Below are 14974 nucleotides of genomic sequence, written 5' to 3' on the forward strand. Positions count from 1 at the left end.
AACCTATCATTTCTTAGTCATCACTTTCTCAGCAAGCTTTCTGTTTTATTTAAAGTTGAACTCCCTTCTTCCATGCTTCATTCCCTCCCTCCCCATAGCACTTGGCTCCATCTAACCCACTACATACTGACTTTATTACTGTATTTGTCTTCCCCAACTCGAATGTCAAGTCCAAGAAAGCAAGGATTTTTGTCTCTTTTGTTCACTGCTGGCTTCTTAGCATTTATAGCAGTGCCTGGCACATACCAGACACTCATTAGATAACTGTCGAAAGAAAGGATGAATGACATGCTTCCGGGAGCATCGAAAACCACGGCCACAACAGCGTGCCTTGACTCTCGCAGGGATACTGGACACTCCCCCTTCCCACCCTCCTCTAGGTGAAGGGAGGAGCAGGACAAGCCCCGCCTCTCGCTCCGCCGACAAAGCCGTACAGCAGGCGCAGCGCAGCTGGCGGATTGGATGACTGGGTGGGGCTTCTGCAGTCGCATTTGACTCATCGCTTCCGCCGCGTCGGCGCTCACTGTGCGCGTCACTTCCGGGCGGCGCGGAACGGAGTTGCCAAAGGCCTGCCGAGCGACATGCCTAAGTGAGTGGGGGCCTAAATCTGGGGATATTCGCGGTCTCGCTCACTGATTGTGGCCCTGCGGGAGAGCACAGAACGGGTTCTGGCTCCGCGAGCCTCTGGGGGAGCGAGAGGGTCTGGGGGAGGAAGGGAGACCCTGATTTCTAGACACCTCTTTACGAGTGTGGAGGTCGACTCTCCGTAAGGCAACCCAAAAGCTTGGCTTGTGTCAGGACGCTCTGTTTGATGTCTTCGTATCGTGAATAGGCCTTTTACTTTATTTTATTTTCTATTTTACCTTCAATAAACAGCACCTCGGTGGATGGGCATCTATTAACGGGTTGTCATTTTCTCTTTCTCTACTTTCCTTCTCTTTCCAGGTTTTATTGTGACTACTGCGATACATACCTCACCCATGACTCTGTAAGTAGTGTTTCTTTTCAGCTTCAAAAAACCGTATATGTCTGCCATTTGCAACAACATGGATGGACCTAGACAGTATTATGCTTAGTGAAATAAGTCAGTCAGAGACAAATACTATTTGTTATCACGTGTGTGTGGAATCTAAAAAAATAAAACAAACGAATGTATATAACAAAACAGAAACAGACTCATTGATTTAGAGAACAAACTAGTGGTTACCAGTGAGGAAAGGGAAGTGGAGAGGGCCAAGATAGAGGTATGGGATTAAGAGGTATAAACTACTGTGTATAAATAGCTAATTGTACAGCACAGGGGAAATATAACCATTATTTTGTAACTTTAAACGGAGCATAATCTACAAAAATATTGAATCACTGTCTTTTACACCTGAAACTAATATAATATTGTAAATCAACTATAATTTTAAAAAATTGATTGTAGTGATGATTGCCCAACTCTGTGAATATACCGAACACCCACTGAATTGTACACTTAAAATTTGTAACTTGTATTATCTATGAATTATAGCTCAAGTAAGTTATTTTTTTAATAAAAGGAAACCTAAGGAAAGCCTTATATGTAATAAATTAGGCTTTTTTTTTTTTTTTTGGCTGCACCGTGTGGCTTGTGGGATCTCAGTTCACTGACCAGGGGTTGAACCCAGGCCACAGCAGTGAAAGCCGGGAATCCTAACTGCTAGGCCACCAGGGAACTCCCTAAATTAGATTTTTAAAAAATTTTGTAATTTGTGCATTTCATCTTGCTAAGGTTTAAGGGCTAATGCTTGGAGAAAATACTTTGGGGTGTTTGTTTTTCCACTCTTCCTGTAACTGTCTTCATAATTCAAAGTTATTAGTCTTCCATCAGTCAGTGTTTTTAATGGAGACCTGAAATAATAAAGCTTTAGCAAGTTTAAAGATGAAAAAAATTCATATGACAAGTAAAAATTCTAGGAAAACGTTCTGAAGTTCAAATATTTCGTTGTGTCAAGGCTCTTAAATGTTTGACTGATTAAATTGGAAAGAAATGACTAAATTTTAAACCGAATACTTTGATTTGATTAAAAAGTGCTTAACAAATAACAGCGACTAAGATTGAATATTTATTGTATGTCAGGCAGCGTTCCAAAGGCTTTCCATGTATCATTTTGTTTAATGCTCATGTTAATCCTATGAGGTTGGTGTTGTCTCCCATTTTACAAAGGGGGAAACTGAGGCAGTGTGGGTAAATAACTGACTGGATGTTACAAAACCAGTAAGTTGTATAGAGCTGGAAGATGAGTCTAGGCAGTCTAACTCCAGAGCTTCTATCCCAGCAGCTCTCAAACTTTTTTTTGTTTCATTGTCCCTTTACACTCTTAAAAATTACTGGATTATTCAAAAAGAAAAAAAAAGGTGGGTTATATCCATTAAAATTTGTTGTATTTGAAGTTAAAACTTAAAATTAAAAATGCTTATTAATGCATTTAAAGGTAATGATAACAGACTTTTTACTTGTAATACAAATAACACTTTAAAAGTGAAAAATAGCTATTTTCCAAAACAAAAAAATTCAGTACAAAGAATGGCATTTTAACATTTTTGGGATCCTGTGTAACATCTGACTTAATGGAAGCTGGCAGATTCTCATCTTCTACTTTAAATCTGTTGCACTATGTTTTGGTTGAAGTATATGATGAATCCAGCCTCACATGGATATGGGAGTACTTTAATAGCATTTTTAGACAATCATGGATTTTCTTTCTTTTTTTTTTTTGCGCTACGCGGGCCTCTCACTGTTGTGGCCTCTCCCGTTGCGGAGCACAGGCTCCGGACGCGCAGGCTCAGCGGCCATGGCTCACGGGCCTAGCCGCTCTGCGGCATGTGGAATCTTCCCAGACCGGGGCACGAACCCGTGTCCCCTGCATCAGCAGGCGGACTCTCAACCACTGCGCCACCAGGGAAGCCCATGGATATTCTTTATTACTTTATATTATTGCACCAAAACTCAGCACATGGCTAGTTGCAGTGTGGAATCTGAAACCATGTCATACGCTCTTTTAACGTTAAAATTCACTGGTCTGTCTTGCACTTTGAGTGGTGTCTGTGAGCCATACCTTCAGAATTGCAGCTCTCTACTTTGCTGCCTCTGCAGAGACGTGATTAAATTAGAACTTGATCATGATGTCATCTTGAATAGTAGCTGCAAGAATCTAGCCAATAATTTCTCTGTTGTCACTTTATTTGGAATTCTTTCTAACACATGGTTAGATGTAGTTCAGCATTAATAGATTTGTGGAACATGTAAGTAGGGTGGTACCTCTTGAAGAAATAATAGTTCTAAATATTATTATAGATTGTCCTGGAGGAGACTCCTCCAGTAAATTGGTAGTGGTAGTAGCTTGCCTATAGATCCCCTGTCTTTTTGTTTTGTTTTGTTTTTGTGTCCCTAACCCCCTCTCTAGATCAAACCCCTAGTCATAATTTTTTGAAGTTGTTAGTATGGGGGGCTATGCCTTTCTACCCTTTTCCAGTGCTATATTGTCATATGCTCACTCATCTTGGTAATGCTAGAATTCAGAGAATGGAAAAGTCTCTCTTTATAATAAATATCTCTTTATGAGAAATGTCAGGAATCCTTGTAATACTGTTGTTCTAACATGATACCTTGTGAAAATAGGAAGTTTCCATAGTGATTGAAGCAGTCCCTGTGGTGGACTTTGAAATGTATAAAACGTTCAGTATGAATGTATAAAACATTCAGTGCTCTCACTTTTGAGCTTTTGCTGGTTCTTAGGCATGATTTTGTTATTAGGCTTAAGGCATCATTGTGGTATTAGTGTAAGCAGTGGTTGGGAGACAAGGAACAGTATTTTGAGATACAGACCATAAAAAAGACAGTTTTGCTCACACGACGTTGGTTGTATATGCTGCTGCTGAAGCAGTCACATGAAGAGAGTTAGGAGGGAGGAAGGCAGCTGTGAGGAGCATCTGAATGAGATCTGGATTCCAGGCCTTAGTTTTCTGCTTACCATCTATGTGTTTTGAGACAAGTCTTTAAGCATAAACAGAAGATAATAACCTTGTGATTTTTTTTAAGTGGGTAAAGGGTTTATTTTCTTATTTTTCTTCTGTGAAAATTCAAATGTCCTGGGGCTTCCCTGGTGGTGCAGTGGTTAAGAATTCACCTGCCAATGTAGGGGACACAGCTTCGAGCCCTGGTCCAGCAGATCCCACATGCCACGGAAGAACTAAGCCCGTGCGTCACAAATAGTGATCCTGTGCTCTAGAGCCCGCGAGCCACAACTACTGAACCCATGTGCGTAGAGCCCGTGCTCCACAACAGGAGAAGCCACCGCAATGAGAAGCCCACGCACCGCAACGAAGAGTAGCCCCCGCTCACCGCAACTAGAGAAAGCCTGCGCACAGCAACAAAGACCCAACGCAGCCAAAAATAGATAAATAAATTAAAAAAAAATTCAAATGTCCTTCCCGACAATTGAGTTGCATGCAGTGGATGATTTTTTTTTAATTTCTTTTTTTTTCCAGTAGAACCAAACATTTTATTTTTAAAATTTTTTTTAACTTTTTTTTTTATTGGGGTATAGTTGTTTTACGACGTTGTGTTAGTTTCTACTGTACAGCGAAGTGAAGTAGAGTGGCTATAGAGCAGGTTCTCATGTTATCTATTTTATACATACTAGTGATTAAAAAAATTTATTTATTTGGCTGGGTCGGGTCTTGGTTGTGGCATGTGGGATCTTTAGTTGTGGCATGCAAACTCTTAGTTGCGGCATGTGGGATCTACTTCCCTGACCAGGGATCAAACCCAGGCTGCCTGCATTGGGAGTGTGGAGTCTTAGCCACTGGACCACCAGGGAAGTCCCGATAACCTTGTGATTTTTATTTTTTTATTAATTAATTATTTTATTTTATTTTTGGCTGCATTGGGTCTTCGTTGCTGTGCGCAGGCTTTTGTTCTCTAGTTGTGGTGAGCAGGGGCTACTCTTCGTTGTAGTACGCAGGCTTCTTGTTGCAGTGGGTTCTCTTGTTGCAGAGCACGAGCTCTAGGCGCATGGGCTTCAGTAGTTGCAGCTTGCGGGCTCAGTAGTTGTGGCTCGTGGGCTCTAGAATGCAGGCTCAATAGTTGTAACGCACCAGCTTAGTTGCTCCGCGGCATGTGGGATCTTCTGGGCCAGGGATGGAACCCATGTCCCCTTCATTGGCAGGTGGATTCTTAACCACTGCACCACCAGGGAAGTCCAACCTTGTGATTCTTAAAATCAATTGTATTGAATTATAATTTATATTCAATTAAATGCACACATTTTAAGTGTACAGTTTGATGACTTGTCAAATGATTACAACTTGATGTATGCATCAAGATATAGAACATTTCCATCACTCCAGAAAGTTCCCTGTGTTTTTTTGCAATCAGTCCCCTGCACCCCTGGCACTGACTGATCTGGTGTTTATGACTAAAGATCATTAGTACTGGTTTTAAACTTCATATGAATGGATCCTTATACACTCTGTGTGTATCTGATTTCTTTTGCTCAGCGCGTTTTTGAGATTTGTCCGTATTGCATGTATCAGTGATTCGTTCTTTCTGATTAGTATTCCACTGTACCATGCACGTGTGATTTCTATAGAGATTGAGGCACTCCTTGTAAAGTACATAGCATGGTGTCTGACATGTAGTAAGAGTTAAATAAATGTTAACTTAAAAAACCAAAAGGTTAAGTGCGTGGAGTTTATCTTATGTCATTTTTACCTCAATAAAACTGTTAAAGAAAGAACAAAAGGATTAGTGGGCTAGAGACAAAGGTCTGTGTGTGATTCACATGGAGTCTGTTTTCTAGACCCATGGTCCTTTAAAAGAATATACTCCCATAAACAGTGTTATTTAAATGTATATAAGCTATATTATTTTGCTGTAGAATAGCCTAAGAAAGGGCATTATATGATATTGTTTTCTAGATCAGTGGATTGTAAACTTTTTCTTCAAATGCTGGCTTGTAATTATTTTGGGTTTGTGGACCAAACAGTCTTTGTTGCAACTGCTCAACTCTGCTGTTGTAGAGACAAGATATAGACTATACATAAACAAATGAACACCGCTGTGTTCCGGTACTTTTTTTCCACAAAATCAGGTGGCTGACCCATGGGCCATAGTTTTCTGACCCCTGGTTTAGATAATAAATACAGTAGGTAAATTACCACAGTACATTGCTGGATAATGTTTTTAAGTGATGCTTTGGCACCAGCTAAGGCTGCTAGGGGTAGCCAGGCTACCTATTAAAAGGTAAGGCTTTAAAAAATTTCTGCTTTTGGATATTTGTTTCTCTGACTGATACAACCTTTTGTTTTACAGCCATCTGTGAGAAAGACACACTGCAGTGGTAGGAAACACAAAGAGAATGTGAAAGACTACTATCAGAAATGGATGGAAGAGCAGGCTCAGAGCCTGATTGACAAAACAAGTGCGTTTCAGTCTCTTGTTCTGATGTGGTAGAATGGTCCCATTCTTTCTCGTCCCTGTCTCTCTGTTGTTTTTCACAGAAGCAACTCATTCTGAATGATAAATAGGAGCATTCTGATGTGCTGAATCAAAGAAGTGGAAGGTCATTGGTTTCCCAGGGATATAGGAAAACATTAATATTAATTTTTGAGGTTAGAGCAATCAGGTATTGATTAGACTGGGAATTTGGGCAGAGAAGAATGAGTTGCCTAATATTTCACTATTGATGTGGACCAGATTTTGTAGCACATTTATGCAGAACCTCCTTTGTAGTGAGCCATGGTTTTTAGATCTGTTTTCTGTTTGTAACAGGAAAAGGTGGGGGTGAGTTTGTAGCTCTCTTTGAAGAGTTTGAGACACTTTTATTCTTTGTTGTCCTGGCAAAGATAACTGGTCACAAAGGAAGTAACTGATGTGACAGAATAGTTTGGGTATGTTTTGGACCCCTGCCATACATGCCATACTCTTCTTGTTTAATTAAGAACATTTTTGTTGTTTAGGATAGTTGGGTCCAAGACACTGACAGAAAGAGATACTGCATTTTTATGTTAGATCATCCTGGTGTATTTGAAACATGGCCTTTCCTGATCGTTCATTGTACCCAGAACTGGCAGGCAAATGTGGACTTTGATTGTGGTGTGATTTTATTTTTTTAAAAAAAAAGCAAAACTATCATGGAAAATTTTAAGCACAATAGAAGGAGAACTTTAAAGAATAAACCTCCCATGGCTGCCACACCCGCATCACTCTGCTATGGCAGTCTTGTTTCATTTATACTAAAGTTCTCAAACTTAGCACTATTGATATTTGGGGCCTGATAATTCTTTGTTGGGGGCTGTCCTGTGCATTGTAGACTGTTCAGCAACCCTGGCCTATACCTGCTAGATGCCAATAGCAATGCCCAGTTGTGACTAAAAATATCTTCACACATTGCCTGGTGTTCCCAAGGGGACAGAATTGCCCCTTGTTGAGGCAATCTCCTCCCTTTCCCCTCCTGGATTATTAAGGAGCAAATCTCAGACATTGTCTCATTTCCTTTGGGAAAAAATATAATGTAATCATTTTCTCCTCTATTTGAAAAGATGTTGGAAGTTTCTTGCATTAAAGGTTAGCATTATGTTTGTTATTTTTTGTGCTCAGCCGAATAATTTAAGATGAGTAAATGTTTTTGATGGAGGACTTTTAGAGGATAAGAAGCAAGCCCTTGGGGGCATACCTCATCATGTTCAGGATTATGTTGATGTTGAGTCCGCTACTTAGCCACTCCCTCTTCAGCCTTTACAAGCTGTCCTACACAACGTGTGGGAGGTGACTTTTGATTGGAAAAGGCTTTTGCTGGGGGATGTGATCCCTTAGAGAGCACAGGCTCTGTTTGGAGGAATATGATAGCTGTTCATAAATCTCTACTCGGGGTCATTTTTTGGATCTGGTTCTCATGAATGACCAGTGATCTACTTGAGTAATTTGATCTCTTTTGCACTTGTGGGGTTGGAGTGGAACGGGGGAGTGTCTGGGCTGCAGGCTGCACTGAATTGGGAAGGGCTAACAAATTCAGGAGTAGACTTTATGAGTGTGTATTTTAGTATTTATGTATGACTCCTTTCCCAAACCAAATATAAACAATCTTCAATTTCTTTTGTTTTCATTTGTGCCTCATATTTTCTGAAAGAAAAATTAAAAGATAATTTTATTGGGCATTTTTCAAGATCATAATCTCCTTCGGAGCAGGCTCTTGCTTTGAAATCTTTGTTTCTTTTACATCTCTTACCTCAGTGCATTAATTTCAAAACAGGTAAACCAAAATGGTGTATTGTTTTGATGGAGGAAAGCATATATAGGAAGGATTGAAATTTTACAAAGCCTGGCCTCTGGGCAGTTATCACACATTTTTCAAACAAAATTATGAGCAGCTTGAATTGAGTGTAAACTACATGTACAGATTAAAGATGACTGCTGCTCTTTGGTAAGACATTTATAGGTGAGAGGTTTTCACTCATAATTAACTAGTCTCTCATAGTTAATTCATCTGTAGGAATGCTGATGAAATAAAAACAGGTTAAAAAACCCAGATCAGTAAACCAATTAATTGCAGTTTTAGCTTGTGAGTACTTACAGTTGATTTAAAAACTGTGGAGACCATGATGTAGTAATCTTAGATGAATGCTTTTTAGAGTGAAATAATGGGACTGTTAAAAATTTAAAAGAAAGTGGTTATTTTAGTAAATAAATAGGTTGCTGAATTCTCATTCACTGTTTGTTGTTTTTTTCCTCACTCTCCAAAGCCGCTGCATTCCAACAAGGAAAGATACCTCCTACTCCATTCTCTGCTCCTCCTCCTGCAGGGGCAATGATTCCACCTCCCCCCAGTCTCCGTAAGTTTATAAAGTTTTTATCTTAAGGGGTGTAACTAGGCAGATTATCCTTGATTTTGTTGGATTATCTCACAGTTGGCTTTCAAATGTTCATTAAGTGAATACATAGGCAGTAATAGAAAACAGCTTCAGTGGTATAATTTCTGAAATATCTTTAGAGTTACCTTCTGATTACCTTATTATTAGGGTATTATATTTGTGGCATCTCAAATGGGTCTGAGATAGAGTCAATGGAAAGCTCAGAATGTACCTGTGATTAGATGAGCTGATGTATAAAGAGGTATTGCTGCTGAGTTGTTTACTGCTATGAATACAACACTGGAGGATTGATGTAGCTGATAAACTCCTCAGTCTCTCTCCCAACCTTGTAACTCATCTAAAACCAATATATATACCTGTGAAAGACAAAAACTGCATAGTTAAAAGAGGAGTGGATCAAAGGACTCTACTCTCTCGGAAGGTTTGTTGTTTCTGCATGACAGACAGGAGGACATTGAGCAACTAGGCCATAAGTTCTTTGGCCCTCCTGGAAGGGTTCAGATTAAATTGAACTCAGAGACCTAAACTCAGTCCTGTAAATTATCATGGATATAAACACAGAGAAGTAGGCTGTTTATAATAGTTGCACACTAATGCAGGTAGACCACTAGTGACCCACCAAACCCTTCTTGGAATCCTGCCATCCTGGGACCTGATCAGGCTCACTGGCTTGCTCTCCTACTCTATCCTGACTGGCTGGCACTCAACTCCATTGTTTTTAATGGTAGAATAGTCAGTGGTATGAATGTACATAATTAGTCTCACCATTTGCTTATTGTTGGACATCTAAGTTGTTCCAGATTGTTATTGTTCAGGAATATCTGTGCGGAAACATTTTCGTATTTCCAAAGACTCTCTTAAACATAGTTTTGACTGGAAACAAAGATCTGAAATTAGGTACTTGTGGCTTAAGTTCATCAGGGGTATAATACCCTTCTTTTAAAAATTTAAACTGCTGGAATCTTTTTAACCTGGGAAACTTATCTTTATTTTACACTTCTGTCTAGGCAGGCTTGTTCTTGTTTTTTAGTCATAATGTAACTAAAGTTCTGTAGCCCACTGATTTTTGTGAATCTGCTGTTATAAAAGAAACCATAAGAAGTTACAGAACTATTACAGAATTTGGGCCAGATCATGAGGCCCTATTTCACTGAGAAGAGAAAATGTTAATATACAAGCATATCTCAGCCTCAGTCCCCATTCTCTATTTCAGCGGGTCCTCCTCGCCCTGGGATGATGCCAGCACCCCACATGGGGGGCCCTCCCATGATGCCAATGATGGGCCCTCCTCCTCCTGGGATGATGCCAGTGGGACCTGGTAAGTTTGAATCTCTTTCCTTCTTGGATGCTCCATTGTGTTTTAGCTTTCCATTCAAATAGAATTCTTAATTAGCTGTCTAAATGTATTGCAACAAATTACATTTGGTGAATCTATAATGATAAAAAGAAATACTTGGTTTATCAGTGTAATTGGATGGTATCCAAAGACCTTGTGCAACTGAAAGCAGGATAAGACTTCCTCTTTTTTCCTTCTCCTCTGTCCCTCCTGTCACCCCCTCCTGACTTTTGGCCATTTATAATGCGGAGAAGGGTAGATATATATTTGTGCTGCTGCTTTTCTTGGTTTTGATTTGGAGCGGAGCTACCGCCTATTGCTGATTTAATCTTGCAGGTTAACTAGGTTAATTAGTATTTATGAAAAAGGCCTTAGGCCTGGTAGTCAGTCTTTTATTCAGGAAGGGGAAAAAACTTATGCCTCAAGCATTTTATTTTAACATAAACATAAATGTACATTAATTTGCAGAGTTTTCTGATACATGGTCAGGGCCTTTGCTTTGAGAATGAGTCTACTGACTGGAACACCATATATTTCTTGCCTAAACCAGAAAGCCATACTCATAATGCGTCCTTTACCAACTTCAGTTTCATTTTCTTTGAAGTGGTTAGAGACCTTGTGAGGCAATTTAGTTTCTATTTTTTATGATCGTTTCACTTACCAAATTTGTGAGTACTTCTGGGGGATGATTTGCCTGAGTCTTATTATCAGCTTAGTTTTTATAGAAATAGTTCTTTTTCTGCATTCGTATTTCATCAGTTTGCAGAATAATTAAATTATGTAATTAGAGTAACTACAACTGACATAAGAAGCCTACAACTCAACTGGTAAGACAGTGTGCAAAGGCATTAGAGTAGCTAACTTCCTGGCCAGAAACATTCAGTATGCTTGCTGTGGGTATCATTTAGGGGTGGGAGAGTTTAGATAAAGAGAATTCCTGCCTTACTGACTTGTGAATCCAAAACACAATCTAAGTGATTCAGATGTCTTTTGCATTCTTAAATTGGGATCACAGATTCACATTCCTAGAGGGGTTAGGGATGTGAATTGGGGAATGCTTGTCACATGCAAAGAAGGCTTCTAGAACTCAGTGTCAACCTGTGGTTGACGTTTGAGAATACAGGCTTAGTGTTGCCAATTTGCCCAAGTATTTTGTTGTTGTTGTTGTTGTTTTTAGCCAGGATAAAATAATAAAATTATGGGATTTGCATTAAAATAATTGAGTAGCTGGAGGGTAGGCAAGGATAAGAATGGATGAGGATAAGATAAAACAAGGTTGCCCTCGGGTGGATAATTGTTTAAGTTGGTTGATGGGTACATGGATGTTCATTATATTCTTTTTTTCTATGCTTGTGTATGTTTGAACATTTCCACAATACAAAGATGAAAAAAGATATCTAGAATTACTTATTAGTAACAAGACATATTAACTGCCAATGTTGACAACGAATTAAGATTTAAGGCATTATGGAGACCAAAGAAAAAGTTTTCAGGGGCCTCATTTTCAGTCTTTGGTCTAGATCAGTTTCTTCTAAGAAATGCTGATACAGGTTATGTTATGGAGGGATTTTTTAATAAGATATTTAGAAGTTTTAGTATTTTCTGTTTCTGTTGAAATTTAATTCTGTACCTGTTGGATTTTGTGTTTTTGCATATCCTTGTGTTTTACTTTTTGTGATAAGGCTATATTCAACTTTAAATATAGTTTTCTCTTGAAGCATTTATTGCAAGCCTTTAATCAAAATGATTTAGTTGAAAATAAATAATTAGGTAAAATTTGATATTTAAAAAGAAGATACATAACATGAAAATTATAAGGCATAGTAATACAATTAATACCATGAACCCACCACCCAGCTGAGGAAGTAGAACATTACTACTTCTGTGAAGCTGCCTGTATTCCTCCCCAACCCTCACCTGTCTGCTTGCCCTCCCTTCCCTGACTCATTTATTTGGCTGGTATATTGATGGGACACTTAAAAAAAACTCATTAATAGTTTCTGAAATGTATTAGAAAAATCAGATTTGTGTGTGTGTGCTAATTGTTATAAATCACATTATTGCCTATTATTTTTCTTGACTTGAGCTAAGTATGGTTACTAACAGGTTCTCAGCATGGGCCTCCTGCTCACCTTTCCTACAACTCCGAACAAACGCTTAGTGGTAAGATTGTCCTCTGTGCCTGTGTACATTCATGAAATAGCTCCTGGTTATATGGTGGATAGAACTGATTAAAAGAGCTGACTAACATGTGACTTAGTTGTGAATTTCCCTGAGTGAGAAATAAGGTCAATTTAGGGAACTAGTCCCTGGTGATTTCTGGAAAGCAGTCTATTAATAGTTTCCCCCTTACTATCATTAGATCATGATTCCCATATGGTTCTTGTGTTGACCTTTTTGTTTTTTGTTTGAGAATGTCTAAGTAATTTACAAATGTGATGAATTTGTTGCATTTCTTCTGTCAAGTATGTCTTTTTTCCAGCATTTTGCAGGGGGGGGCTACTTTTTTGTCTTTAATTGAAGTCCCATCAAGCTCTCCTAAGTAGTATTTTTGACTGTCTTTTTTCCTTTTCTTTGTTTTACCTGCAGCTCCTGGAATGAGGCCGCCTATGGGAGGCCACATGCCAATGATGCCTGGGCCCCCAATGATGAGACCTCCCGCCCGTCCCATGATGGTGCCCACCAGGCCAGGAATGACTCGACCAGACAGATAAGGAGATTGGGGAACCTCTTTATATCAGTTTTATATTACTTCACCAGGAGATCATGGTGCTGTGACTCGGGATGTTTTCTAACAGGATGACAAGGAAGACTTGCTCCCCCTTCCTATCAAAGAGAGAGTAGTTTTGGAGGGGAGTGGTGGGACAAAAAAAGCAATTTTCATTTGTATTGTGAAATGTGAAAATAAAATTGTCAATTCTTTTAGTTAAAAATGTGTTCCCTTTTTTCTCCCTTCTGTATTCTTTTTGTATTATAAAGGAGAGTCCAGTTGTGTTTCTCTAGCTTATTCTTTCTTCAGCATGCCCTCTGTATGACATTCTTTTCCCTTAGCTGTAGAGTGGGTCCCTTTGGGCACCTTGTCTTTATTTAGTAAAGTTCTCTTGTGCAAAAACTGGTAAATCCAACACTTGTAGAGCTTTTGTTGATTAAAATAATAAACAGCACCTGGTTAATTTTTCACATTAATAATACTTTGTGTAGTGAGTGGAAAATTTTAATTCTTTTATGCTAAAGTAGGGAAAAAGGCTTCACGGTGAGTGCATGTCAGCTAACAGCAGCAAGAATTGCCTTAACCTCCTTGCACTCAGCTCCTCTTTTTCTTGGACTTCAAATAGTTAGAAAATGTTCTATTAGTAATGGGAAAGCTATGCAGATTTTCATGGTGCAGAAGGTGTTTGCAGAATGTTATTTGTTACTAGGCTATAAAAGGAGGATATTTTCAGGGGGACATCTAGAAAGTAAGCCATCGCCACTGTTCATATTCAGCTTAGTGTAAAATCTAAACTATTTCATACTACAAGTGGGAGTGAAAATTGTATAACCTCTGGGGAGGGCAATTTGGCAGTATCACTCAGAATTACAATACTTGTATCCTTTGACATAGCGTTTCTATGTCTAGGAATTTATCCTACAGATAGACTTGCACATGTATGAAATGACTTGTGTACAAGATTATGCATTATAGCAAGAGACTGGAAATCACATAGGTGTCCAGTGAAAGGGGACTGATTTATCAAGTACATTACATCCACGAAGTGGCATGTACCATGCTTGTTGAAACAGAATAAGGAAGTTCTATACTGATGGGGAAAGAACTCCGAGATACACATTGCCCTGCCCTTTGGTTTGTTCACATAACAATGTATCGTTTGCTGCTATCCTTTTGTAACGGAGATACCTGTATGTGCCTGTGTGTGCTTAAAGGATCTCTGGAAGGACAGATCAGCAGCTGGAGATATTGGTTGCCCATGAAGAGTAAATGGGTGGCTGGGGGACAGGGATGAAAGAGAAAGGTTTCCCACCTTTTTGTATCTTTTGGATTTTGAATCATTAGCTATTTAAAAAAGAAGCCACCTTTCCCATCTGAGTTTATCATAGTGATGGGCAGAGGGTGCCCTAAACCAGCAGTTTACAACCTGGCCTGGTGATCAGAATTATGGAGGACCTTTTCCAAAATAAAGATGCCAGATTTTGATTCTATATATCTGGTTTAGGGCTTAGGAAATTTGCATTTTGGGAACGCTCCCTAGGAAATTTTGATTATTATTAGTGGGTTTGGCAAACTCTGTCTTAGGATCTATTTTACTCAAGGTTGTAACTCTGGGGACTTCCCTGGTGGCGCAGTGGTAAAGACTTCGAGCTCCCAATGCAGGGGGCCTGGGTTCCATCCCTGGTCAGGGTACTAGATTCCACATGCATGCTGCAACTAAGAGTTCGCATGCCACAACTAAGGAGCCCGCCTGCTGCAACTAAGACCCGGCGCAACCAAATAAATAAATTTTATAAATAAGTAAAATGAACATAACTCTATGTATGTGTCTATAATTTTGAAAAGATTTGTAGCTAGAAATTAAAATGACAATGGGTAGATTACTTTTTTTCCCTAGAAACTCATGAATATTTTGAAGAGAAGCTAATTTAGGCAAATAAATCACCATATCTAGGTAAACAAGAGGTTAGAAATAGATACCCTTACAGTGAGATGATCTTTATGCTCAGCCTCTGTAGGAGCTGTGTCAA

General features: G+C 39.2%; 1 protein-coding gene across 1 annotated transcript; it reads left to right on the plus strand.

Annotated features, from left to right (window-relative positions):
• Window positions 1-544: 544 nt before the first annotated feature.
• SNRPC (small nuclear ribonucleoprotein polypeptide C) lies at window positions 545-13167 on the plus strand. The gene is made up of 6 exons (XM_079713302.1): window positions 545-589; window positions 946-988; window positions 6341-6449; window positions 8770-8859; window positions 10112-10216; window positions 12824-13167. The coding sequence occupies exons 1-6, from the start codon at window positions 582-584 to the stop codon at window positions 12946-12948; spliced, it is 480 nt and encodes a 159-aa protein (XP_079569428.1). The 5' UTR covers window positions 545-581; the 3' UTR covers window positions 12949-13167.
• Window positions 13168-14974: the final 1807 nt, after the last annotated feature.

This window comes from Hyperoodon ampullatus (genome assembly GCF_949752795.1).
Source record: "Hyperoodon ampullatus genome assembly, chromosome: 10".
In the NCBI taxonomy this organism is placed as follows: domain Eukaryota; kingdom Metazoa; phylum Chordata; class Mammalia; order Artiodactyla; family Ziphiidae; genus Hyperoodon; species Hyperoodon ampullatus.